The following is a 26,156-nucleotide window of genomic DNA, read 5'->3' on the forward strand; positions in this document are numbered from 1 at the left end:
ATACAATAGAAAAACAAGAATGCATGAAAACTGAACGTTATTCAGGTGCAAAGTGTGTGTGCGCGCGCGCCGCGCTCGCACACACACACACACACACACACACACACACACACACACACTTCACAATGTCGTGCAGTTTTAGGGTTATCTCATACTTTTCTTCAGGCTCACCGAAGCTCAACCATATCACATAACTCGCCATTCGGAAATCACTGACTGCAATGTCGAAATGTTGCCCGTTTTTGATCATTATTCTCAACTACATCGCTTTTGAAACAGTCGATACGACGGGAAAAAATTTCGTATCACTTTAGCACTGACGCATGTTCACTGCACGTATCGAGCAATTCAACGACTCTCCTCTGTACGAACAAAAACAAGTAAATTTCCAGGTACACCAGGATTTCAATTTTTTAAGGTCTGGGGTACACTGGCCCGGAATTGAAATAGAAACACTTCCAATCTTCAGTTCTGACCAAGATTTTCGCAAGGTCTCTCTTGGTTGAAAGACTAAAAAACTTCAACTAACGCACTAAACAAAAACGAAAACAACACATGACTAAATCAAAAAATATTTGAAAATGGAATGATTTAGAGCGATGTGGGTGACGAATTATCTGAAAATGACAAGGAGCAGCTAGTTACAGCCTGTAGTAATTTGTGGTCACGGGTTTCAAATGTATGGTTTCGATCAAGAGTGTTGTATTCAGATGTACGGTATTTCACAGTCGACAAAGGAAAAATGCAGTTTTCTTGTGTAACAAAAATACGATTACGTGTACGAACTGGAAAAGAAACCATCCAGTTATGGTACGTGGCACGATGTGATCACGATACTGTTCCATCCATAACTTTTTAAAGTGTGTTTTAATTGAAACGCTTATATTGGCTTGTTGCGAATGTGGTTAATAATTAAGCTCAAAGACAAGTGAATCATTCATCACGTATGGCTACAGAAGTACGCAACTTCATGTTTCGCTTTTGTGCGAGTTTTCTGATGAATGGGAAGGGCGTGCTTCAGCATGATCTCGAGCCCCGCTTAAACGATCACCATGAAGCCTAGACCATACCACGCCAGACAATTCATTTTGACGAATAATCGAGAGCCACGTGGCCCACCATTATTGCAAGACTGATGCATAATTGCGCAAAAGTGTCAGGGAATCCTTTGAGGCACTACTTCTGAGATGCTCTACAAGATGTCACGCAGGACTTGAAGAAGAACAGATTTCAGCGTAAAGCCCTAGGGTGCACACAGACTCGTTAAATACGTAGTTTTTGTATGTAAATACTCCAGTATAAAATACACTGTTTTAAGCTAGGCATAGGAAGAATTACTGTAAACACGTTGTTACGCCAATAGGCGACTCTCACTGGAAAGAAAAAGAAAGAAACCGTCTAAAATCGAATTACGGGTACAGTATGTTTCATAAATTTATGTCGTCACAATATTCAGTATTCGTAAGATTAAGGTGTAACTGCTGTCTGCAGTCATTATTTACAGCGCCGATATCCTCTTTAACCTAATATTGCAGATAGAAAATTACTTTAAACTCCAGCAATGTGGTAATATTAACAATTTCTTCGTAATTTTCTTCTTGGCAGCTCGTATTTAATCGCAAAATGAAATAGTTCCTGTGTTGTGCCCACACCAAGTAATGACATGGTGACTGTAACTGGACTTGATCGATTCCACAAAATTTTGCTAGTCACAGTTCATTCCAGTTCTTAACAGCTCTACAATGCTGATTTCTAAGTTCAACTTGATCGGAGTTCAGGTTTTGTGCTAATTAAAAATAATCTTCATACAATCGGCCTTAATCCATTGACTTTATTGTGCACAGCTGACACGAAATCAGCTGATGCTACTGCAGACATACAGAAACGCTGACGCCGAACTGGGTCTTGTTTCGACTCCGCGTTGACGTAGTGCGTGCTCCACCAAGCGGAGAGCAGATACCAGGGGGTGTAATAGGTGGGCGTAGAGAAAGAAGACGCTATCCCTCCACCTGGACCAGTAGCCACGGGCACGACACTCACCGGAGGGCAGCAGCGACGTGGGCGGCTGGGGGCGGCGCCTGGCCGGCGCGTTGGCGCGGGGGGCGGGCTGCGGCTGGTGCAGGCCGGGGGCGGAGACGGCGCGTTTGGGGGGCGGACCCGCCGACACGGAGGTGGACGCGGGCCGGCTGACGAAGCCCGGGGGGCGGTAGCGCGCAGACTTGACGTGCCCGCCGCCCCCGCCGCCGGCCGCCTGCAGCAGGTGGTGCACGCTGTGCGCCTTGTGCATGCCGGCCAGCGAGGGCGGCAGCCGCGGCAGGGAGTTGGACGTGGCCGGCGCCGGCCCCGCCCCCGGGGGCGCCAGGCTGCGGGGCAGCGTCGTCGAGCGCGCGCGCTCCTCGCCGCCCTCGTCGGCGCCGACGTCGTCGTCGTCGTCATCGTCTTCGTCGTCGGCCGACGTATTGTCCGAGCGGCCCGCGTCCGGAACGCTGCTGCGGCGGCGCCATCCCACCTGCGCATTCCAAAACATTCGCACCTTCAATTACAGTACTCAACGTAGCTTTGCTGTTGCGCTTGAGCAAAAGCAAGAGACAAGATTTGTCCTCTTAGAAAAATCGTTAGACAACTTAAAATCGTGCACTGTATTTCAAATTCTCAGAAGCGTACAGTACGTAATGCAATACTTTTTTTCTGAAAGCAGATGGTTTTATTCAGGATTCCTATACACTGTGGACAACGGCCTTGCCGCAGTGGATCCACCGGTTCCCGTAAGATCACCGAAGTTAAGCGCTGTCGGGCGTGGTTGGCACTTGGATGGGTGACCATCCAGGCCGCCATGCGCTGTTGCCATTTTTCGGGCTGCACTCAGCCTCGTGATGCCAGTTGAGGAGCTACTCGACCGAATAGTAGCGGCCTTGGTCAAGAATACCATCATAACGACCGGGAGAGCGGTATGCCGACCCCACGCCCCTCCTATCCGCATCCACCGCTGAGGATGACACGGCGGTCGGATGGCCCGATAGGCCACTCGTGGCCGGAAGGCGGAGTGCTATACGCTATGTTATTTCCCACTCTTTTTTTCTACATAACCCTATTTCTAACATAATCTCCATTCAATGCACCCGCATTATATCACCTTACTAGGAGAGCCTCTATGCCAATTTGTACCATTCTACTGGTCGACTTTGCAGCCTTCGTCTTGCTGCATCAATAACCTCCCCATCACCCACTTACTGTTTCCCGTGAATAGCATCCTTGATTGGGCCAAACAGGTGGGGATGACAAGGTGACTGATCTGGGCTAAAGGGTGGATGGGGAAGACCAGTCCAATGAAATTTTGTGAGCCTCTAGGCACACAGACTTGTGACAGGCTTAGCGTTATCCCGGAGGAGAAGTTCGTTTGCAATGAGAGTGTCCGCACGTTCCAACATTGCAGGAGTCACAGCTGTGTGCGGCCGGCCGGCACGCGGGGGATCAGACAGGTTTGCGCGACCTTGTTCAGATGATGACATACCCCTCGCCCAACAACTCAACGTGCTTTTGTTCACTGCTAGATCTCCGTAGACATTCTGCAAGCGCCTATGAATGTGTGCCATGCTCTGGTTTTCTGCCAAACCAAACTCAATGACAACTCTGAGCTTGGAACGTGTCTTCGTAACAAATTCAACTTTGAAGGTTACATATAGGACCACTACTTATCGGAACTTCATCAAACTGTAGGGTTTGAAGCGGGAATATCCACGATGTCCCACAAGAAATTCTTATTTTTTCCACCGAAATTGGCCCAGAGGAAAAATGTCTTTCAATACTTATTCAACGTTCTTTGTAACTGTAAGCTATAGGGAATGATAGGTAATATGTAACACGCATAAGAACCCAGAGAGAGTAAAAGCGACGTAAGAAGAGCTCGTATTACGAAAGGCGTAAGACAGAGAATTTATCTGCCCTACCGTCAGACCTGTACAGCAAAGAAGTAGTGATGTAAAGGGTGATAAAAAAGTCAGTATACATTTGAAAATTTAATAAACCACAGAATAATGTAGATAGAGGTAAAAATTGACACACATACTTGGAATGACATGGGGTTTTTTTAGAACAAAAAAAAAAACACCCCATATTGCTAGATACGTGAAAGATCTCTTGCGCGCGTCGTTTGGTGACGATCGTGTGCTCAGCCGTCACTTTCGTCATGCTTGGCCTCCCAGGTCCCCAGACCTCAGTCCGTGCGATTACTGGTTTTGGGGTTACCTGAAGTCGCAAGTGTATCGTGATCCACCGACATCTCTAGAGATGCTGAAAGACGACATCCGACGCCAATGCCTCACCATAACTCCGGACATACTTTACAGTGCTGTTCACAACATTATTCCTCGACTACGGCTATTGTTGAAGAATGATGGTGGACATATTGAGCATTTCCTGTAAAGAACATCATCTTTGCTTTGTCTTACTTTGTTATGCTAATTATTGTTATTCCGATCAGATGAAGCGCCATCTTTCGGACATTTTTTGAACGTTTGTATTTTTTTTTGTTCTAATAAAACCCCATGTCATTCCAGGCATGTGTGTCAATTTGTACCTCTCTATCTACATTACTCCGTGATTTATTCAGTTTTCATATTTACACTGACTTTTTGATCACCCGGTACATAAATCCAAGTTTCACAAGTGGAATTAAAATTCGCTGAAGACGTTGTTATTCCCAGTGAAAAGTGGGGAACAATTACATGTCCTGCTGAATGGAATGAAAAGCATGTCGAGCTCTGAATGTGGACTGAGAGTAGACCATAGAAATACGAAAGTAATGAGGAATACTTCAGACAGTAGTAACCTTAACATCGAGGTCAGGGACCAAGTTACAGACGAAGCCAAGGAGTTCTGTTACCTCGGAAACAAAATAAGTCATGTCGGACAAAGCATGGGAGGCTTCAAGAAGCAAACTAGCACGTGCAAAAAGGGTACCTCGCTAAATGAAATCCACAAACATTAAACATAAGCCTTACTATTTCTAAGCTGGTACGTGAAGTGAATCATGGACTGTGGGAAAACGGAAAAACAGATAATTAAAGTTTATGTACTAGGTCTACAACTTTACTTCCACTGTTTTTTTTTCGAAGTTCGGGGCTTTATTGTGAAAAACTTACAAAAAAAATTATGATTCATAGTATTGCCCATCGCTGGCCACTACATTCTCCCATCTTTCGGATAGCACACGAATCCCGTGGCGAAAGAACTGGGCGTATTTTGTGGGTATCCATGAATCGATTCAATTTTGCACTTGTTCATATGATCGGAAGTGCTGGTCAACCAGACTGTATGCCACTGATCGAAAAGGGTGGTAGTCAGAGAGAGCAACGTACGGAGAATACGGCGGGAGGGATAGGACTACTCGTTTCAACGTTTCCATGTGTATTTTGACGGGTTTTGTGACATGGGGCCGAGCACTGACCTGCTGCAAAATTACCTATATGTGTCTATCGCTGTACTGTGTTCAGTGCTGGGCTCCAACACATCAAGTGCTTTCGATAATGATGTCCTGTGACTGTCTTCGTCTGTTTCAGTAGCTAAGAAAACGTTCTGTCTTCCACTGCCATGCCAGTCTTCGACATCAAAATCACCGTTCTTAAGGCATTCGAAACATTCTCTGTACGTTCTTCCACTAATAGTTCCCTCACCATTGGTCTTACCCAACATTTTAAGAGCCACAGCCGCAGACTTCTTCATGTTAAGGCAGAAAATTAAAACTTCCCGCAAGTGGAGAGGAATGGGTAGGTAAGTTGACATACTTAATCGAGAATAAGCGTATGATGCAGTCACAAATCGACTAATATTTTATGGCATTATATTCACAGATGCCTAAGCGTATTGTATTACACCTATGACCACCCACCTGAATCTCACTTGCCGCTACTGCCGTCTATTGCAAAACGGCGGAAGCAAAGTTGTAGACCTAATACTAATTTAGAAGGATGCTGAAAATTGTGTGAACTGATAGTGTAGGAGCTTCTCTCCACGGGATCGGGAATGTAGGAATATGAGAAAAACATTGACAAGAGCAATTGAATGCTTGAGACGACATGTGTTAAGGTATCAGGGAATAGCTTCCATGGGACCGCAGGGAGCTGCAGAGGACAAACATAGTAGAGGAAGACGTAGATTGTATTACTGCCAACAGATAATTGAAGACGCCAACGCTCTTGCCGCAGTGGTAACACAGGTTCCCGTCAGAGCAGCGAAGTTAAGCGCTGTCAGGCTTGGCTAATACTTGGATGGGTTACTGTCAGGGTCTGCCGAGAGCTGTCGGCAAGTGGGGTGCACTCGGCCCTTGTGAGCCCAACTGAGGAGCTGCTTGAGTGAGAAATAGCGTCTTCGAGAAAGCTGGCAACAGCAGGGAGTGTGCTGACACATGCTCCTCCATATCGGCATCTAGTGACGCCTATCGGTTGAGGATAACATGGCGGCCGGTCGGTACCATAGAGCCTTTCGAGGCCTTTTCGGAAGGAACACCGTGATAATGGAGGACGTTGGGTGTAAGTGCTACTATGACATGAAGAGGTTGGTACAGGAGAGTCAGATGACTGGTGACATTACCACTCCTCTACCCACCACACAACCGCAAAGAAACACTCAATCTATTATCTGAATGTTGCAATAGTCTGTACGAAGTGGGGATCCAAAGACCGAAGACCAGATAGTAAAAACTTATATGTCGCAGACAATGACGACCCAGGTGCCTGCCTGAGCTGTGTTGCTACTGGAGCGACTTCGCGCTTCTTATTGGTGTGCGGGTTAGCGACAGTGCACAATGGAAGGGCGAGAGCTCTACCGGCTGCCGTAAAGCATAACAATAGGACACGGGATTTCGCAGTTTCTGGAAGAGTTGCTGCTTTAGGAGCAGACAGCCTGCTGGGAAGAAAGCATTAGTTTACGGCGAGAAAAAAGTGCGGCAGCCAACAGCAACGGCAGTCAGAAAAATTCAGTTCAGTTGGCGAGTCTCGGTACCTGAGCTGGTCAGTCAAAAGTAATGTCGAAATACTTTTTCTGTAGGCAATGTTGCGCAGCTTCATTGTTTACAGAATGTACGTTTCGTTCTGAACCGGCTTTTTGTTTGTTGTGTTTTACTTGTAGCGGGAAAACGGCACGTTTCCGAACATAAGTTCCCACGCTAAACTTAACTTGGCCCCCACTACAAGTCCTCAACGTAAGTAAAGAGAATTTAAGATACGCTCTTTATTTCCGCCAGACACCATACGCTATGATCGACAGTCCTTAGTAAGACAAAGCGTGCACTTTGGCTTAAGTCGTTTATGTGACGGATGCTCCTGTTAAAAATTTAAAAAAATAAATAAATAAAAAATGAAAAAGTGTTTGACAGCAAGGAAATTTTCTTAAACTTATTGTGATTTTGGGGTGGTCTCCTGACCAAAACTGGTTGTGTGTGGATACATATTCATTGTAACAGCTTTTGATAGCTCCAAGGTGTCGTTCATTCAAACCAAGGGAACGTCAAGCGCGAATTTCGGAGAACGCCAGGGGAGACAAAGAGATTCGATGAACTCTTACTGTGCTGCTTGTACTGATACGAGAAAGTTTAACTTTTGCAGGAAGTTCGCACAAGATTTTGGCTACGAGTTGTGCATTAATAAATACGAAACGCCGTCTCGTCAGTGAAAGGTAAAGCAACGTGAAACTTTTTCATCGTAATCGGTCTTATAACTTACACATGTTGTTGGGGCGATCTCTGTTTAAAAAATGGTTCAAATGGCTCTGAGCACTATGTGACTTAACATCTGAGGTCATCAGTCCCCTAGAACTTAGAACTACTTAAACCTAACTAAGCTAAGGACATCACACACATCCATGCCCGAGGCAGGATTCGAACCTGCGACCGTAGCGGTCGTGCAGTTCCAGAATGAAGGATCTCTGTTTATTTTCAGTGAAATCCAATAACGCTTGATTTTGAGATCTTTATCTCAATTACTAGTTTCTACAGAATCGTGCTGTCATCTTCAGATACTTTAACTGGCGTAGCGCTTACACTTTTTGTTGGGACGTTCTCTATTTATTTTTTAAATTTTTTTTGGTTAAAGTCAAGGTCGCTTCATTTTAAGATTCTGTCAAAACTTTTAGTTGGAATAAAGGTCTTAAGATTAAACGACGTTGCCTTTACAAAAAAAACGAACAGAGATCGCCCCAACAACATGTGTAAGTTATATAGAAGTACGTCACGCCAGGCGTTAGGTAAAGTATCTGAAGACGACGGCACGATCCAGTCGAAACTACTAATTGGAATGTTGTTGTTGTTGTCTTCAGTCCTGAGACTGGTTTGATGCAGCTCTCTATGCTACTCTATCATGTGCAAGCTGCTTCATCTCCCAGTACCTACTGCAACCTACATCCTTCTGAATCTGCTTAGTGTACTCATCTCTCGGTCTCCCTCTACGATTTTTACCCTCCACGCTGCCCTCCAATGCTAAATTTGTGATCCCTTGATACCTCAAAACATGTCCTACCAACCGATCCCTTCTTCTAGTCAAGTTGTGCCACAAACTTCTCTCCAATCCTATTCAATACTTCCTCATTAGTTATATGATCTACCCATCTAATCTTCAGCATTCTTCTGTAGCACCACATTTCGAAAGCTTCTATTCTCTTCTTGTTCAAACTATTTATCGTCCATGTTTCACTTCCATACATGGCTACACTCCATACAAATAATTTCAGAAACGTCTTCCTGACACTTAAATCTATACTCGATGTTAACAAATTTCTCTTCTTCAGAAACGCTTTCCTTGCCATTGTCAGTCTACATTTTATGTCCTCTCTACTTCGACCATCATCAGTTATTTTGCTCCCCAAATGGCAAAACTCCTTTACTACTTTAAGTGTCTCATTTCCTAATCTAATTCCCTCAACATCACAAGATTTGCTGCTACTTACAGTAAGATTGATGTCGATCACAAATTGGGTAAGTATCACATATATGTGGAACAAGCAAAAACATTAGCTGGAACAATGAGGACTGAAACGGCAGCAAAATTTCATAAAGTAATGGCTGCGCCAGATTCACAGCACAACTCACAGACATTGTCGGCCATTGCTTACTATCTTAGTAAGAAATAGGATCAGGAATGAAATTCCCGACGTACGTAAAAGACAGCACGAGACTCGACAGAGTTAAAAATTATAAAGTACGGAGAGAACCGAATATTTATAAAACAGAGCATAGAATAAAGAGAGACTGCACTTGCACCTGAGGAGATTAGAAGAAGGAAGGCTACCAATAAGAGCAACAGAAGCTCTGTCTTATAGACCGAATGGCAACACACTAGAAGACCATAGGAAGGTTGACAACAAGTCCCTCCATGGCCGGGACAGGCGGATCACGTACAGGGTTTTAGGGGGAAGAAAACCACGACCAAATTGCTGTCACTAAGCTATTCAATTAGTAGTTCGACTGTCTTCGGTCCACACTATACACATGGCCGCGCAATTCCTACAGCAAAGACGAGCGTTTCTCTTTGACGTAGGAAACTCACTGTCTACGTTAACAAAGGATGATGATGTTTGGTTTGTGGGGCGCTAAACTGCGCGGTTATCAGCTCCCGTACAAAGTCCCAACCTTTGCTCAGAAAAGCCACTTTCATGAATGATGAAATGATGAGGACAACACAAACACCCACTCATGTCGAGGCAGGTGAAAATCCTTGACCCCGCCGGGGTTCGAACCCGGGACCCCGCGCTCGGGAAGCGAGAACGCGACCGCGGGACCACGGGCTGCGGGCCGTTAACAAAGAAACCATCCCCGCATTTCTCTTAACCGATTTAAACTAAGGAGGACCCAAACATGGATTATATGGAATGGAGCGGGATAAAGAAAAGTTAAAAGGGCGTGAAACGGTCAGAAAGTTCCACGCTATGGGGAAATCGGAGAAATAGGAAACATTAATATAAAGTTGTGTGGTTTCCAACCGTGTGAAGTGATTAAAATTATACGAGATTTCGCCCAAGCACTCCTTGGCTACTGTCAAAGAGATATGACTGCCAATGGACTGCAGGTACGCCCCTTATAAACACTAACTGCCAGCTGTGACGTCACTGGTGCTCGCAGCATCGCCAGATAAGGTTCAAATGGCTCTGAGCACTATGGGACTTAACATCTGAGGTCATCAGTCCCCTAGAACCTAGAGCTACTTAAACCTAACTAACCTAAGGACATCACACACATCATTGACCGTGGCAGGATTCGAACCTGCGACCGAAGCAGTCGTGCGGTTGCGGACTGAAGCGCCTAGAACCACTCGGCCACCGAGGCCGGCGCTATATAATGGTATGCGTTGACTCGGTTTTCGATGTACCCGCTTCAGCCGCACAATTGCTGGGTCCCATGTCGTGCTGAGCTGCAGGTCCTCGTCTGTATTTCGTGTGTTACCGTTGATTTTTATTACAATATCTTATTCAATTACACGATCCAGGAAACCGTTAGTACGATCCACGACGGATGTTTCCTCAGATTTTATCCGGTGTCCTTTTCTCAAACATGCTCAGCTAAAGCAAATTCCTCGAAGTGGCGAAGTCGGTTCAACCTGTCATGCTCCTTCCTGCGTTGTTCCACAGTGCACACAGCGTGTCCGACGAAAGACTGACCACACTCGCAAGATATGTTGTAGACCCCAAGTGTTGCTGCGTCTTTAACTGGTCCCAGTAATGGGGTTATTATCAGAGGCCTTAAGATCCGTTTGATCTTGTGTCGTTACAACAGGCGGCTGATATTGTCCCGAAAGGAGTGACAGAACAGCAATAAGGCAACTTTCTTCTCATGCTCCTTGACAATGGTCAAGGAATGCTTGGCAGAAGGTCATATCATTTTAATAACTTGACGTGGTTGGAAAAGCTAGAACTTTTATCACTGTTACTAGCGGAAGCAATAAACATTAAGGTTTCACGTACTATTTACATCGAGGCCATAAGAGTCCAGAATATGAAAGATTCGCTCCCGATAGTCAATTGATGGTAGCCTTTTTTAGGATTGCGTCTTGCTGCTACTTACAGTATTCCACTTATAATCGCACGGGAAGCCAAAGGAATTAAAAACAAAGAAAGGCAGATCATAATGCCACGTGAGTAATCCGAGAGAGGGAGAGGATGGAGGGAGGGGAGGGGGGGAGGCGAGGGAGGGAGGGAGGGAGGAAGAGATGATATTACGAAAGAACGAGTACCTGGAATTCCTTGTTGCAGCCACCAGTCGTAGTTAAAAATACTTTCCATTTCATTTTTGTTCCGTCGTACACTCATGCAGTCTATATACCTGTTACAGACCCTGGCCTTAGCTCAAGTGTATAGGATGCGTGTACACAATGTTACGCGGTGCACAGACGGGCTAGAATTCGCGGCGCCATTGTCTGTGTAATCACGGACGGAATCTAAAGCTAAAACAAAAAATGAAAGCGGACATTGTTTGTGAGCACGTGCTGACCTTTAACATGTGCGTATCCGCTGTATTAACGAGTGTTGCAGCGAACGGCCGAGAACGGGCAGAAATTACTTTCGCGCAAACACAGCTGTGTATTACGAGACAATCGTTAACAATTGCGACAGCTGTGTGGAAATTTCGCTTTATGACCTCCGAGGCTTTCACTGCGTGGAAGTACGAATCGGAGAGGAGTTTTAACTAAAATTAAAGTCAACAATTGCCACTGTTCAGTGCCATGGTGTATAAATAAAAAGGGTGGGGAAAACTGAACTGTCTCTGGAACTATTTGTAACATTGACTGACCTTTGTTGACTATACCGGCTAGACCATAGGTTGACGGAGCCTTACGTGGCCGCCACACGTTTTACAATGAGGTGACAAAGTCATGCGATAGGGATATGCATACATACAGGTAGTAGGGCTATAGCGAATGCAGGGTATAAAATAGCAGTACATTCGCGGAGCTTTCATTTGTACTCAGGCGACTCATTTGAAAAGGTTTCCGACATGATTATGACTCTGAACGCGGAATGGTAGTAGGAGCTAGGTAGATGAGTTATTCCATTTCGGAAATCTGTAGGGAATTCAATATACCGAGATCTATAGTGCGAAAAGTGTACCGAGAATACCAAGTTTCAGGCATTGCCTCTCACCAAGGACATCACCTGCATGACTGAGAGCAGCAGTGTTTGCGAAGAGTTGCTAGTGTAAAAGACACTGCGTGAAATATCCGCAGGAATCAATGTAAGATGTACAGCGAACGTATCCGTTAGGGCATTGCCGCGAAATTTGGCGTTAATGATCTATGGCAGCAGACTAGTAAAATCATCAGACGATCGATTCCAACTACAAAATGATCTAGAGAGAATTTCTGTATGGTGCGAAAAGTGGCAATTGGCACTAAACAAAGAAAAGTGCGAGGTCATCCACATGGGTACTAAAAGAAATTCGATACATTTTGGGTACACGATAAATCGCACGAATCTAAGGGCTGTCAATTCGACTAAATACCTAGGAATTACAGTTACGAGCAACTTAAATTGGAAAGACCACATAGGTAATATAGCGGGGAAGGCGAAAAAAGGACTGTGCTTTGTTGGCAGAACACTTAAAAGATGCGACAAACCCACTAAAGAGACAGCCTACATTACACTTGTCCGTCCTCTGCTGGAATATTTCTGCGCGATATGGGGATCCTTACCAGGTAGGATTGACGGAGGAGATCGAAAAAGAGTGAAGAAGGGCAGCTCGCTTCGTGAAAATCGCGCAATAGAGGTAAGAGTGTCACTGATATGATACGCGAGTTGGGGTGGCGGTTTTCTTTGCGGCGAGATCTATTTATGAAATTTCAATCACAAACTTTCTGCTCCGAATGCGAAAATATTTTGTTGACAGCGACCTACATAGGGAGAAATGATCATCATAATAAAATAAGAGAAATCAGAGCTCGAACGGAAAGATTTACGTGTTCCTTTTTTCACACGTGCCATTCGAGTGTGGAATGGCAGAGAAGAAGTATGAAAATGGTTCGATGAACTCTCTGCCAGACACTTGAGTGTGAATTGCAGAGTAACCATGTAGATGTAGATGTAGACCACCGACGCGAGTGCCTTTGCTAACAACGCGGTATCGCCTGCGGTGCGTCTTCTGAGGTCTTGACCATATCGTTTGGACCCTAGACAATAGAAAACGGCGGCTTCGTCAGACGAATCACAATTTCAGTTGGTAAGAGACGACTGTTGACTTCGAGTGTGGTGCTGACCCTACCAAGCCAAGTTGTTAGTTGACGAGGCACTTTGCAAAGTGGAGGAGGACCCATAACGGTGTGGGCTGAGTTTACATGGAGTAGACGGGATCTTCTGGTCCAACTGAACCTATCATTGAATGGAAGTGGTTATTTTCGCCTAGTTGGAGACCGTTTTCAGACATTAATGATCTTCTTGTTATGATGACAATGCGCCATGTCAGCAGACGGCAAATGTTCGCAACTGATTTAGTCGCCCAGATCGACCGACATCCCATCGAGCATTTATGCGACGCAATCGAGAGGTCAGCTAGCGCACAAACTCCTGTACCGGCAACACTTTCGCAATTGATGACAGCTGCGGAAGCTGCGTGATATTTGTGTAGGGGCTTCCGACTTGTTGAGTCCGTGCCACGTCGAGTTGCTGCGCTACGCAGCGCAAAAGGAGGTCGGGGCACGATATTAGGAGGTAACTAGAATGATATTAATACCGTCAGCTGCTCACGGCCTTTGATATATATCACCGGGGATACGTTAAAATGTATGCCCCGACCGGGACTCGAACCCGGGATCCCCTGCTTCCACGAGTAATGAGTGTGTTGGCGTGGGACACTACGAATGTAGTGTGTGAGCAAACAAAGTGAGAATGTGTGTCTCACGGGAGGCGTGCGCGAGATAGTCCCTGCAGTCGCACTGTCCTCTGTGCCCTCGGTGGCTCAGATGGATAGAGCGTCTGCCAGGTAAGCAGGCGATCCCGGGTTCGAGTCCCCGCCGGGGCACACATTTTCACCTGTCCCCGGTGATATATATCAACGCCCGTGAGCAGCTGACGGTATTAATATAATTCTAATTTCGTTCTAAACGGCTTCAGGTCATCAATGGTGTCTGTTCTTTCGGACATGTCCCAAATAACAGACGCCATATCGATATAAGTACCGGGTGATCAAAAGGTCAGTATAAATTTGAAGACTTAATAAACCACGGAATAATGTAGAGAGAGAGGTAAAAATTGACACACATGCTTGGAATGACATGGGGTTTTATTAGAACAAAAAAAAAACAAGGTTATAAAATGTCCGACAGATGGCGCTGGACAGCAAAACGTCAGTGACTGCGCATGACAAGTGTGTACAAAAGGAGCTGTAATGAGAGAGAGAATCAGATGCGCCAGCAGTCGCAGCAAGTTGACGTTACCTGAAAAGGATCTTTTAGTAAAGCTGTATTAGCAGAATGGGGAATGTGCTAGTTCAGCGTTACTATCCTATTGCCATGGGAAGGGGATTCGAACGGGTAAAGGTCCGTTGACAAATGCAGCTGTGGCGAGAACGATTTCGAAGTTCGAAGCCACGAGTTGTTTCGACGATAGACCCCGTAGTGGCCAACCGAGCACAAGGCTTAATGCTGCTGAGACAGTTCAGGAAGAAATGGAGACTGTAGAGGGTTCGTCTATGTACTACTGCTAGGTTGGCAGTTAGGCGTACCTTCCGATGCTATCCGTAAAAAATGCATCGGCATTATGAACTGCTACCTGGCGATTTAGTGAAACGGAGGGCATTTGCGGTGTGGGCGTTTCAAAAGATGGCGGAAGATGACGATTGGTTGAGTAACGTGTTGTGGACCGATGAAGTTCACATCACGCTCCGAGGGTCTGCCGACGGCCACAACTGCAGAATCTGGGGTACCGATAATCCAAGAACTGTCGTGGAAACTCCACTGCACGACGAGAAAGTCACCGTATGGGTTGGATTTGCCACATCTACCGTTATCGGGCCTTTTTTCTTCCAGGAAATGCGTGATTCCGTTTTTGTAACTGCTACCGTGACGGGTGAGAGGTACGCCGATATGTTACAGAATCGCATCATCCCCAGCCTGGCTGATAAACACCTGCTGGAACGTACGATATTTATGCAGGATGGCGTTCCACCCCATATTGGTAAAGCGTGAAAGATCTCTTGCGCGCGTCGTTTGGTGATTATCGTGTGCTCAGCCGCCACTTTCGTCATGCTTGGCCTCCCAGGTCCCCAGACCTCAGTCCGTGCGATTACTGGCTTTGGGGTTACCTGAAGTCGCAAGTGTATCGTGATCGACCGACATCCCTAGGGATGCTGAAAGACAACGTCCGACGCCAATGCCTCACCATAACTCCGGACATGTGTTACAGTGCTGTTCACAACATTATTCCTCCGCTACAGCTGTTGTTGAGGAATGAGGGTTGACATATTGAGCATTTCCTGTAAAGAACATCATCCTTGCTTTGTCTTACTTTGTTATGGTAATTATTGCTATTCTGATCAGATGAAGCGCCATCTGTAGGATATTTTTTGAACTTTTGTATTTTTGGTCATTCCAAGCATGTGTGTCAATTTGTACCTCTCTATCTACATTATTTAAACTGACTTTTTGATCACCAGGTATATCAGGCGGTATCCCACGACATTTGTGACGTATATATATTTTCGTATGAGGCGCCTGGGAACGCGAGGCAGGTGCGCGCGGCGCTGACCTGTTCCTCCTCGAGGCCGCCGATGCTGCCGCAGGAGCGCACGCGGTCCACGGCCAGCTGGTCCCTGGAGCTGGCGAGCAGCAGGTCTCCCGCCGAGCGCCGCTTGCACGACTCCGGCAGCGCGCCGCAGCCGCCGACGCCGCCGCCGCCGCCCGCGCCCGCCAGCAGCGACAGCTTGGTCCGGGAGTCCGCCGCCATCAGCGCAGACTCGAAGCTGCCTCGCCAACTGCAACCACAACACGACGGCGTTCACTCGCTGACCAACACCACCAACAAACACAACAACGAGAGAAGACAAAGTGCAGTCAGCACCTAGACACGACTGGGTTCAAAAAAATGGTTCAAATGGCTCTGATCACTATGGGACTTAGCATCCGAGGTCATCAGTCCCCTACAACTTAGAACTACTTAAACCTAACTAACATAAGGACATCACACATCCATGCCCGAGGCAGGATTCGAACCTGCGGCCGTAGCGGTCGCGCGGTTCCAGACCGTAGCGCCTAGAACCGCTCGGCCACCCCGGACGGCTGACTGGGTTCCCCCAGAACTATCATCAGCTGCTCCAGTATTGAAAAAATATGGCATCCGCTACACAAAAACATGTCTTCAGCAGTTAAGAAAGGTAATAGGAGTAATCCACTAAATTACAGGCCCATATCGTTAACGTCGATATGCAGCAAGATTTTAGAACATATATGGTGATCTAACATTATGAATTACCTAAGGAAACGGTCTATTGACACACAGTCAACATGGGTTTAGAAAACATCGTTCCTGTGAAACACAACTAGCTCTTTATTCACATGAAGTGCTGAGTGCTATTGATAACGGATTTCAGATCGATTCCGTATTCCTGGATTTCCGGAAGGCCTTTTACACTATACTACACAAGCGGCTCGTACTTGGGTTGGGTTGTTTGGGGGAAGAGACCAAACTGCGAGGTCATCGGCCTCATTGGATTAGGGAAGGACGGGGAAGGAAGTCGGCCGTGCCCTTTCAAAGGAACCATCCCGGCATTTGCCTGGAGCGATTTAGGAAAATCACGGAAAACCTAAATCAGGATGGCTCGTAGTAAAATTGCGTGCTTATGGAATATCGTCTGAGTTATGTGAATGGATTAGTGATTTCCTATCAGAGAGGTCACAGTTCGTAGTAATTGACGGAAACGCATGGAGTAAAACAGAAGTGATTTCAGGCGTTCCCCAAGGCAGTGTTACAGGCCCTTTGCTGTTCCGTATCTATATAAACGATTTGGGAGACAATCTGAGCTACCGTCTTCGGTTGTTTGCAGATGACTCTGTCGTTTATCGACTAATAAAGTCATCAGAAGACCAAAACAAACTGCAAAACGATTTAGAAAAGATATTTGAAAGCTGCGAAACGTGGCAGTTGACCCTAAATAACGAAAAGTGTGAGGTCATCCACATGAGTACCAAAAGGAACTCGTTAAGCTTCAGTTACACGATAAATCAGTCTAATCTAAAGGCCGTAAATTCAACTACATACCTAGGTATTACAATTACGAACAACTTAAATTGGACAGAACGTATAGAAAATGTTGTGGTGAAGGCTGCCCAAAGTCTGCGTTTTATTGGCAGGACATTTAGAAAATGTACCAGACCTACTAAGGAGATTGCCTACACTACGCTTCTCCGTCCTCTTTTAGAATACTGCTGCGCGGTGTGGGATCCTCACCAGATAGGACTGGCGGAGTTCATCGAAAAAGTTCAGAGAAAGGCAGCACGATTTGTATTATCGCGAAAGATGGGAGTAAGTGTCACAGAAATGATACGAGATTTTGGCTGGAAACCATTAGAAGAAAGGCGTTTTTCGTTGCGACGGAATCCTCTCACGAAATTCCAATCACCAACTTTCTCCTCCGAATGCGAAAATATTTTGCTGACACCGACCTGCATAGGAAGGAACGATCACCACGATTAAATAAGGGAAATCGGAGTTCGTACGGAAAGATACAGGTGTTCGTTCTTTCCGCGCGCTATATGAGATTGGAATAATAGAGAATTGTGAAGGTGGTTCGATGAACCCTCTGCCAGGCACTTAAATGTGATTTGCAGAGTATCCATGTAGATGTAAATGTAGAAGAGACTTCGTGGCATGAACCTCAGACACTGGAAAGTACTGCACTGCCCTTCCCTTAGATTCCTCGGGAAAGAAAAGGAAGTCCACAGTAGTTGGAGCAAAGCAAAGATCACACTTGCATATATAAAAGAAGGGTAGTAAAAGTAATCCGTAAATCAATATTCTTGACATCCCTCTGTTGTAGAATCTTAGTACATAATATGATCTCAAACGTAATGCGGCATCTCGAACAAAATGACCTCCTTTTCCACGCCAAACAGAATGGACTCCCGAAACATCTACCACAGTAAACCTTCGTCTACATGAATACTCCTTGCTATTCACAATAAAATGGCTGGCAGAGGGTTCAATGAACCAACTTCAAGCTGTCCCTCTACCGTTCCACTCTCGAACGGCGAGCGGGAAAAACAAGAAGTTAATTTTTTTTTGCGCGAGCCCTGATTTCCCTTATTTGATCGTGATGGTCATTTCTCCCTATGTAGGTGGGTGCCACCAGAATGTTTTCGTAATTGGAGGAGAAAACTGGTGATTGAAATTTCATGAGAAGGTCCCGTCGCAACGAAAAACGCCTTTGTTTTAATGGTTGCCACTCCAGTTAACTTATCATGTCTGTGGCACTATCTCCCCTATTTCGTGATAATACAAAACGAGTCGCCCTTCTTTGTACTTTTTCGATGTCATCCGCCACTCCCCCTGATGCGGACCCCTCACAGCACAGCAATACTCCAAAGTATGTCGGACGAGCGTCTCTTTAGTAGACCTGTTGCACCTTCCAAGTGTTCTGCCAATGAAACCCAGTCTTCGGTTTGCTCTACTCACAACATTATCTATGAGATCCTTGCAATCTAGGTTATTTGTAATTGTAATCCCTAAGCATTAGGTTGAATTTACAGCCTTCAGATTTGAGTGACTTATCGCGTAATCGAAATTTAACTGATTTCTTTTAGTACTCATGTGAATAACTTCACACTTTTCTTTATTCAGGGTCAACTGCCACTTTTCGCACGATATAGATAACTTATCTAAATCTTTTTGCAATTAGTTTTGGTCGTCTGATGACTCTACAAGACGGCAAATGACAGCATCAACGGCAAAAAATCTATGTCGTTGATATAGATCAGGAACAATACAGGGCCTGTAACACTTCCTTGAGGAACGCCAGATATTACTTCTGCTTTACTCGATGATTTTTCGTCTATTACTACAAACTGTGACCTGTCTGACAGGAAATCACGAATCCAGTCGCACAACTGAGGCGATATTCCATAGGCACGCAGTTTGGTTAAAAGACGATTGTGGGGAACGGTGTCTACAGCCTTCTAGAAAACTAAATAAATGGAATCAATTTGACATCTCCTTTAATCACCTAATTTACGATATTTCAGTGCCTGTGTTATTCTGATACGACTCAAAGTTTCTTTAAGCCCCTGGAGTCAGTACCACAACTACACTTATTATTGAAGAATTGTCATACGCGGTACCAAGTGAAAACTTGTGACTGGATTGAAGATTAATTGATAGGGTGGACCCAGCATGTTATCTTTATGGAGAGCCACTGGCACATGTTGTCCACGAGGGAAGTGTGCTGGGTCCCCTGCTGTACATGTTGCAAATTAATGACTTTGTGGACAATATTAATAGTAGCCTCAGCTTTTCCGCATCTGATGCGATTATCTATAATGATGCGCACAAATATTAAGTTGCTTCTTCATGAGATTTCAAAGTCGTCCTAACTGCCTTCTTCCTTTAAATTTTCAGAAACGTAACATTCTGCAATTCACGAAGGGATCAAAGTAGTGTCCTAAGGTTACAATATCAACGAGTCACGATGTGAGTCGGTCAACTCTTACGACTACCTTAATCCAACATTTTTTTGGGATAGGCGCAGAGGGGGCGTAAGTACCGATCAGAATAAGAACAAGAAAGAAAGACGGTTTGAGAATTAACCAGGACTGGTACATGAGTTCTCACAGCGTCATTCCGTCGAAGTAGCGTCATAAAGGTACCACTACTGTCGAGCTGATGTCTAACGCTAACATTGTCTCTGTGGTAACAGTACGTTTGTTCACAGAGCTGTCACCTACACAAGTGGACACGTTCAAGAATGGTGTTCTTGCTGCTACGTCACTAGGATATTGTACGATCCCGAAGTTCGGCGAGCGGATGCTGAAGCAGATATGCAAACTGACCGAAGGCTTCCGATGTTTGCCGATTTCTGCCGACTGAGGAATGGGGCGATGTTATTAGAAATCGAGTGCTTCAAAGTATTTGACAAATGAATAAGCGAAATGGAAAACAAACCACATATATCACATCATTTAATTCGACTTCAATGTCCTGTCAAGATACGCCGTAAATGACAGGTATATATCTTATCTTGAAAAATGTGCATCGGATTTTGATACCAAATATACAGGTAGCAGAGATTCTGACACGGCGGAGCTAGTCAGTGAAGTAGCTGCTGCCAAACTCCAGTTGAAAGAGCTGATGGTGAGCATTGACACGCTTTCCATTTGAAGTTTTTAAGGTTTTTTTTCCAAGTATGGGTTAAGAGATGCTTAGCCAAACATCACGCAGCTTTGACTATACTTATGACAATGTTAGCGACTGCAGCATCTACCGAATGCCGTTTCAGCAAATTATAACCAAGTACGGGCGAAAGAAGACTATCAAATTTTGCTATCTTGTCCATAGAACACGACACAGCTACTACAATGAACATCAATGGCATGGCATAATCAATGAGTCTGCTTCGCTCATATCACGAAAATGCAACGAAACTCCTGGGAAGGGATACTCTTAATTACAGCCGTTTCCCGCTTATTCCTAATTACTAAATCATGCACTATTTATAATTTATGTGGAACAAATGAAACCTGCTCTTTATTAAACATAGTGGTAAAACCAATTTACAGGGACTGTCACGAACAATTTTATATTACTTCCAGTTTTTTAGGACGTTTACTCAACTTGTAATTTATGTACTACAATAACGGGTTTCATTTGTTGTGAACAGCATTTTACACAAATACAGTTCATTTAAATATTAGTTGTTCCACTTTTCTCCAGTTCTATGTACGGTACAAAATTATCAAATCTGCTAAATTTTTGTAGAAAAAAAAAGGATTAAAAAAGTCAGAAGAAAGGCCGTTTACCCCGAGGGGGGAGGGGGAAGGGGGGGGGCGGATGGGAACGGAGCTTTGGCATTTATGCCAACTACTTATGGTTAAGTCGGTATTTCAAAAAAATGGTTCAAATGCAGTCTGTAGGGCGAACGCATGACGGCTGCTCGGAGGGGGCGGGCGGTTAGAGGCGCATGTCACTAATCAAAAATGGTTCAAATGGCCCTGGGCACTATGGAACTTAACAGCATTCGAACCTGCGACCGCAGCGGTCGCGCGGTTCCAGACTGTAGCGCATAGAACCACTCGGCCACCCCGGCCGGCAACTCGGTATTTCTCTGGTCCTTTGAACACTTCAGTGCTGGACTAGGCATGGTCTTTTTCCATTCCTATGCCCTTGTGTGTTTCGTGTCCAAAGGATGAATAATTGGTGCAGGGAGTGACAGTTGACCCAGGACGCATGTCATCGTAACGTACTGCGCGCTAATAGAAAAGGCAATGAGACCAAATACTGTTCGACTGCGTTATTTGCGACAAATCACTGGAAGCAGAAACTACCATCAAATACGTAGAAGTAACCATCCAGCGCGACCTAATGTGGAATGACCACATGAATTTCTGGGTAAGATTCGTTGGAAGAATCGCAAGTAAATGTAATCAGTGCACGAATGAACTGCCTTACAAAACCCTTGTGCAGTAGCTTCCTGAATACTGAATATTTATTCCATATGGGACGGCATTATGAGGGCTGAGAGTGCTCATCATTACAAATAAAACAGTTTCTACGTCAGTGAGAAAATAAACAAGTGGTTGAAGCAGAAACTCTTTAATTTGTATTTCTGAATATTGTTCATCGATCTGGGACCCTTACCAGGTTCTTGTAATAGGAAGGAGGGTGGGGGAGGGAGGGAGGGAGGGAGGGAGGGAGGGAGGGAGAGAGAGAGAGAGAGAGAGAGATCTAAGGAAGATAGGTGCGTTTCACCGTGGGATCGTTTAGTCGACGCAACGAGAGCATTGCGGAGGATTCTCAACAAACTCCAGTGGCAGAAGCTGCGAGAGAAGCGTTGTGCATTACGCAGATATTTACTACTGAAGTTCGAAGATAGTACGTTCCGAGAAGAGTCGACCAACGTGTTGTTTTTCTGGCTTGGACTTATTCATTAGCAGTTCGTTGTGGCCGAGTGGTTATAGGCGCTTCAGTACGGAACCGCGCAGCTGCTACGGTCGCAGGTTCCAATCCTGCCTCGGGCATGGATGTGTGTGATGTCCTTAGGTTAGATAGGTTTCAGTAGTTCTAAGTTCTAGGGGACTGATGACCTCAGATGTTAGTCCCATAGTGCTCAAGCCATTTGAACCATATTTTGTAATTATTGTGCCTTCGCGGGTAGAGTATGAACGAGCACCAGGGAAATGAATGGAAGCTGCACAGTGGTGAGGGTGTGACGCCGGTGGCAGCCGTGCCCGCGCCCGGCTGGGACTGCTGACGGCGCCGGGGAGGCGGAAGTTGTGACGTCAGCCGGAACGTGCCTCCCGAAGGTGAGCGCGGCCACTCAGGGACACAAGGCGCACTGTCCGACATCAGGCGACAGCCCAACTTCGCAGGTCCTAGCAGAGCAGACCACGGAGGGCACGAGCTTTACATTCGTTCACTTCACCCTACTTCACGCCACTTGAAACGATGCCGTGATGGGTGTAGCATTTTCCATCATCCCCATCCTCCCCTGCCCCTTTCTCAGTGGTCGCTTTTCAAGTGTCATAGCCTTGTGTGGTTCCCACGACGGTGCGAGAATTTCAGTTTGACGCTACATCCGCCAGATGCAAGTCGATACTATCGTTTATTTTGTCGAGCAGCTACCCATTTGACCGTACGAGCCTGATTCGACCTCACATTTCTTTCAAACTGTTTTTCCTGCCGCTGCTTCCATGATTTGTCGAGTTTTGTTTGATTTTAAGTTCGTGACTGAATTCCCCTTCTATCGTCAGTCGTTAAGTTAACCTAGGGCAAAGTAGTCGTGTGTGCCATTCTTCTCTGAATCGTGTAAACGTTAGCCTGAACGTTATCGTATTTGAACTGCTTGTGTATCTTATTTTCTGAGGCCGAGATCGGAGAATAGTCCGGAATTTGCCTGAACTAACGTGGAAAATCGCCTGAAAACCACATTCATGCTCACCGGTGCACCAGACCAACGGTTGTTAATTCGCTGCGTGGTTTGGATCCAGGCCTGGCGTTATCCCTGTCCCAAGAACTTACTACGCTTTAAGCCGAAAGGGCAGATACCTTTCCAGATAGCCGAGCGGTCTAAGCCCCTGCAGTAATGGACTGTGCGGCTGGTCCCGGCGGAGGTTCGAGTCCTCCCTCGCGCATGGGTGTGGGTGTTTGTGCTTAGGATAATTTAGGTTAAGTAGCGTGTAAGCTTAGGGACTGATGACCTTAGCAGGTAACTCCCATAAAATTTCACACGCATTTGACCATTTGACCATTCCAGATAGTATCAACACAGAGAAACTTAACATCTGCCGGTTTTATGGCTATTTCCCACGCCTTGCGGCCTAACGCACTGCTTTCCGGGCGGGAAGGCGTGCCGGTCCCCGGCACGAATCCGCCAGACGGATTAGTGTCGAGGTCCGGTGTGCCGGCCAGTCTGTGGATGGTTTTGAAGGCGGTTCCCACCTGCCTCGGCGAATGCGGGTTGGTTCCCCTTATTTCGCCTCAGTTACACTATGTCGACGATTGTTGCGCAAACACTTTCTCCACCTACGCGTACACCACAATTACTTTACCACGCAAACATTGGGGTTACACTCGTCTGGTGTGAGCCTTCCTGGGATGGTCCACTGGGGGCTGAACCGCACAATAACCCTCGGTTCGCTGTGGGGCGGCGGAGGAGTGAGTGGACTGCTGTTGTGGGGTTGTGTACCTCTGAGGCTACCGCGGGGACGAAGCCTCTCCATCGTTTCTAGGTCACCAGTTCAATACAATACACGTAGATATTAGCTTTGTCATTAAGGGAAACATCTGTCCAGCACGAGAGACGGTCTGCCTGCTAGAAAGGAAACACTGTAACGAGGAATTTTGGTACCGGTATATGTAAGTCGAAAAACCAGAAATCAGACCCACATTCAGGAAATAAACAGTATGGGAAAAAGTGGGTGTTCTACATTGTCGTCCTAGACAAGGTCTTTGGTGATGGTGGTATTGCATTGCCTTACGCCGACGTCAAGTACGTATCTCTGTTACTGGCAGTTGGTAATAATGATTGAACAGTATAGTATAGTGTAGTGCAGTGTTGCTGTAACTGACGCGAAGAGAGCGAGTGAAACCCCGTGCAAATATGTAGCCTACTCCTGTCGAATAGAATCAAAGGAACCACAAGCTTAAAGTCCTCTCCCGGCGAACACATCACTATCAACAGTGTCACATACACTCACTTCTTTAGATGGTGCGTGTAAAATTTTTAGTTAGGAAATGTACTCCTCCAGCGCTTCTGCCCTTGCCGGCCAAATATACACGGTGAAAATTCCTCCCACCACCAGGGTTCGAACTGGCTACCTACGAATGAATCGAGCGCAAGCGCACAAGAGTGCGACAGTGACATCAACTATAGAGAAGGGATCGGTATGTTTCAGGAACTTCAGCTGAAATTGTAGCTACACAAATTATTATACACATTTGAAGATAGTAACGTTGTAAACTGAGGCTGCACAATAATCTGTATAAGTTTACAAGAAAGGGGGGGGGGGCGTCCACGGAGACAGCAACGGTTTAACATCAGATGCGCGCAGACTACTGGAATCAGTCTTACGGCAGCGTTGGGATACGACGTATTTGCCCTTTTTGTCCTCAAAGTAAGGTCAAGAAGTAGCAGCAATGACCTTACTACCCAGGCGAAAAAAATGCAACACACTCAAGGACTATGTCATTTTATTGGCAAGTGAAGTCACAGATAGTTCATTATTGTAGGAGTATATGACAAAAAATTTAGACCAAAGGAAACAAAAGTCACCAGAAGTTCCTGAGGAAGATCCCAGCAGAGGGATCGAAACTTCGATCGTTTTAGAAGATTTTAACTTCAGTGACAACGACCACGAAAGCCTACTGCGACAGCGCAGGAGTGTATCTTCACATGCCAACGATCATACTGTGATACACTATCCCAAACATTTTAGGCCTTTCGTTGCAACTCGGCAATGCTTCTTGCAGGCCCTGAAGAACAAGAAAGTTCCAGCTTTCTCGTGTTCCGTACGTGTTTAATTGGCGAGAGACGTGGTGGTCTTGCTGGCCAGGGTAGGTGTACACCACGACGAGACATTGTGTCGACGCTGTTGAAAAAGCACACCCTCTCCCTTTCGCAGAAAGGCATTAGTACAGGGATAGCAACCTGTGCAGTGTAGCGGGCATTGATTACTTTACCCTACAGAAACACCGACGAGGAGCAGATCAGTGTTTAACGGTCCATCGACAACAAGCTCATTACAGACGGAGCTCGGTTTAGGGAAGTATGGGGAAGGAAATCGACCTTGCTTTTTCAAAGGAACCGTCCTGGTAATTGACTGAAGCGGTTTTACGGAAATCACGGGAAACCCAAAACATGATGGCCGGACGGTGATTTGAACCTTTGTCCTCCCGAATGCGAGACCAGTGTGCTCACTGCACCGCCTCGCTCGGTATAAATGCCAAATGTAACCGTGGGCAGTAATTAATCGTCTTCCACACCTGTGATAGGTTTGTGTGTCGTGGTCGAATGCACTCTGGAATAGGCAGCCAGCCAAGTCTACGCCGTACACGTGTACGTCCATTAGCCGCCTACAGACATAGCCTACTCTCGTCACTGAGTACAACAGGCAGCCATTCCAGTCTCCAGTCAATTCTTTCAAGAGACCAGAGCAGCCACGCTTGTCGGTATCGTGCTGTCAGTTGTAGCCAGGCCAAAGGCACAGGTGATCTTAATACCGCTGCAAGCAGACGGATCCCAATGGTCCCTGACGCCACAGCACGTGCAACATGTACCAAGATTTCGTCCCTGGATGACGTTGGATCGGCCACCGCTGCACGAATGGGTAGATCTTGAAATGCATCTGTATTACACAGACGTCCCAAGTCTACTGGTGGTGGAGTGTTCCATAGACCAACGCTGAAAACAATCCCCGGGCCGGCCGCTGTGACCGAGCGGTTCTAGGCGCTTCAGTCCTGAACGGTAATGCTGCTACGGTCGC

At 46.0% G+C, this 26,156-nt stretch overlaps 1 protein-coding gene and 1 pseudogene across 1 annotated transcript in view; one reads left to right on the plus strand and one right to left on the minus strand.

The window, feature by feature from the left end:
* LOC126346953 (uncharacterized) overlaps window positions 1–26,156 on the minus strand; it is a 1,435,518-nt gene that overhangs the window by 359,204 nt on the left and 1,050,158 nt on the right. The window contains exons 8-9 of the mRNA XM_050002230.1: window positions 15,718–15,943; window positions 2,041–2,509 (exon numbers count right to left, since the gene is read on the minus strand). Of these exons, the coding sequence (XP_049858187.1) occupies window positions 2,041–2,509; window positions 15,718–15,943 (695 nt within the window). The remainder of the gene's footprint in view (window positions 1–2,040; window positions 2,510–15,717; window positions 15,944–26,156) is intronic.
* Window positions 2,730–2,847, plus strand: LOC126288677 (5S ribosomal RNA; annotated as a pseudogene).

The sequence above is a fragment of the Schistocerca gregaria genome, chromosome 1 (genome assembly GCF_023897955.1).
Source record: "Schistocerca gregaria isolate iqSchGreg1 chromosome 1, iqSchGreg1.2, whole genome shotgun sequence".
NCBI classification, from domain to species: domain Eukaryota; kingdom Metazoa; phylum Arthropoda; class Insecta; order Orthoptera; family Acrididae; genus Schistocerca; species Schistocerca gregaria.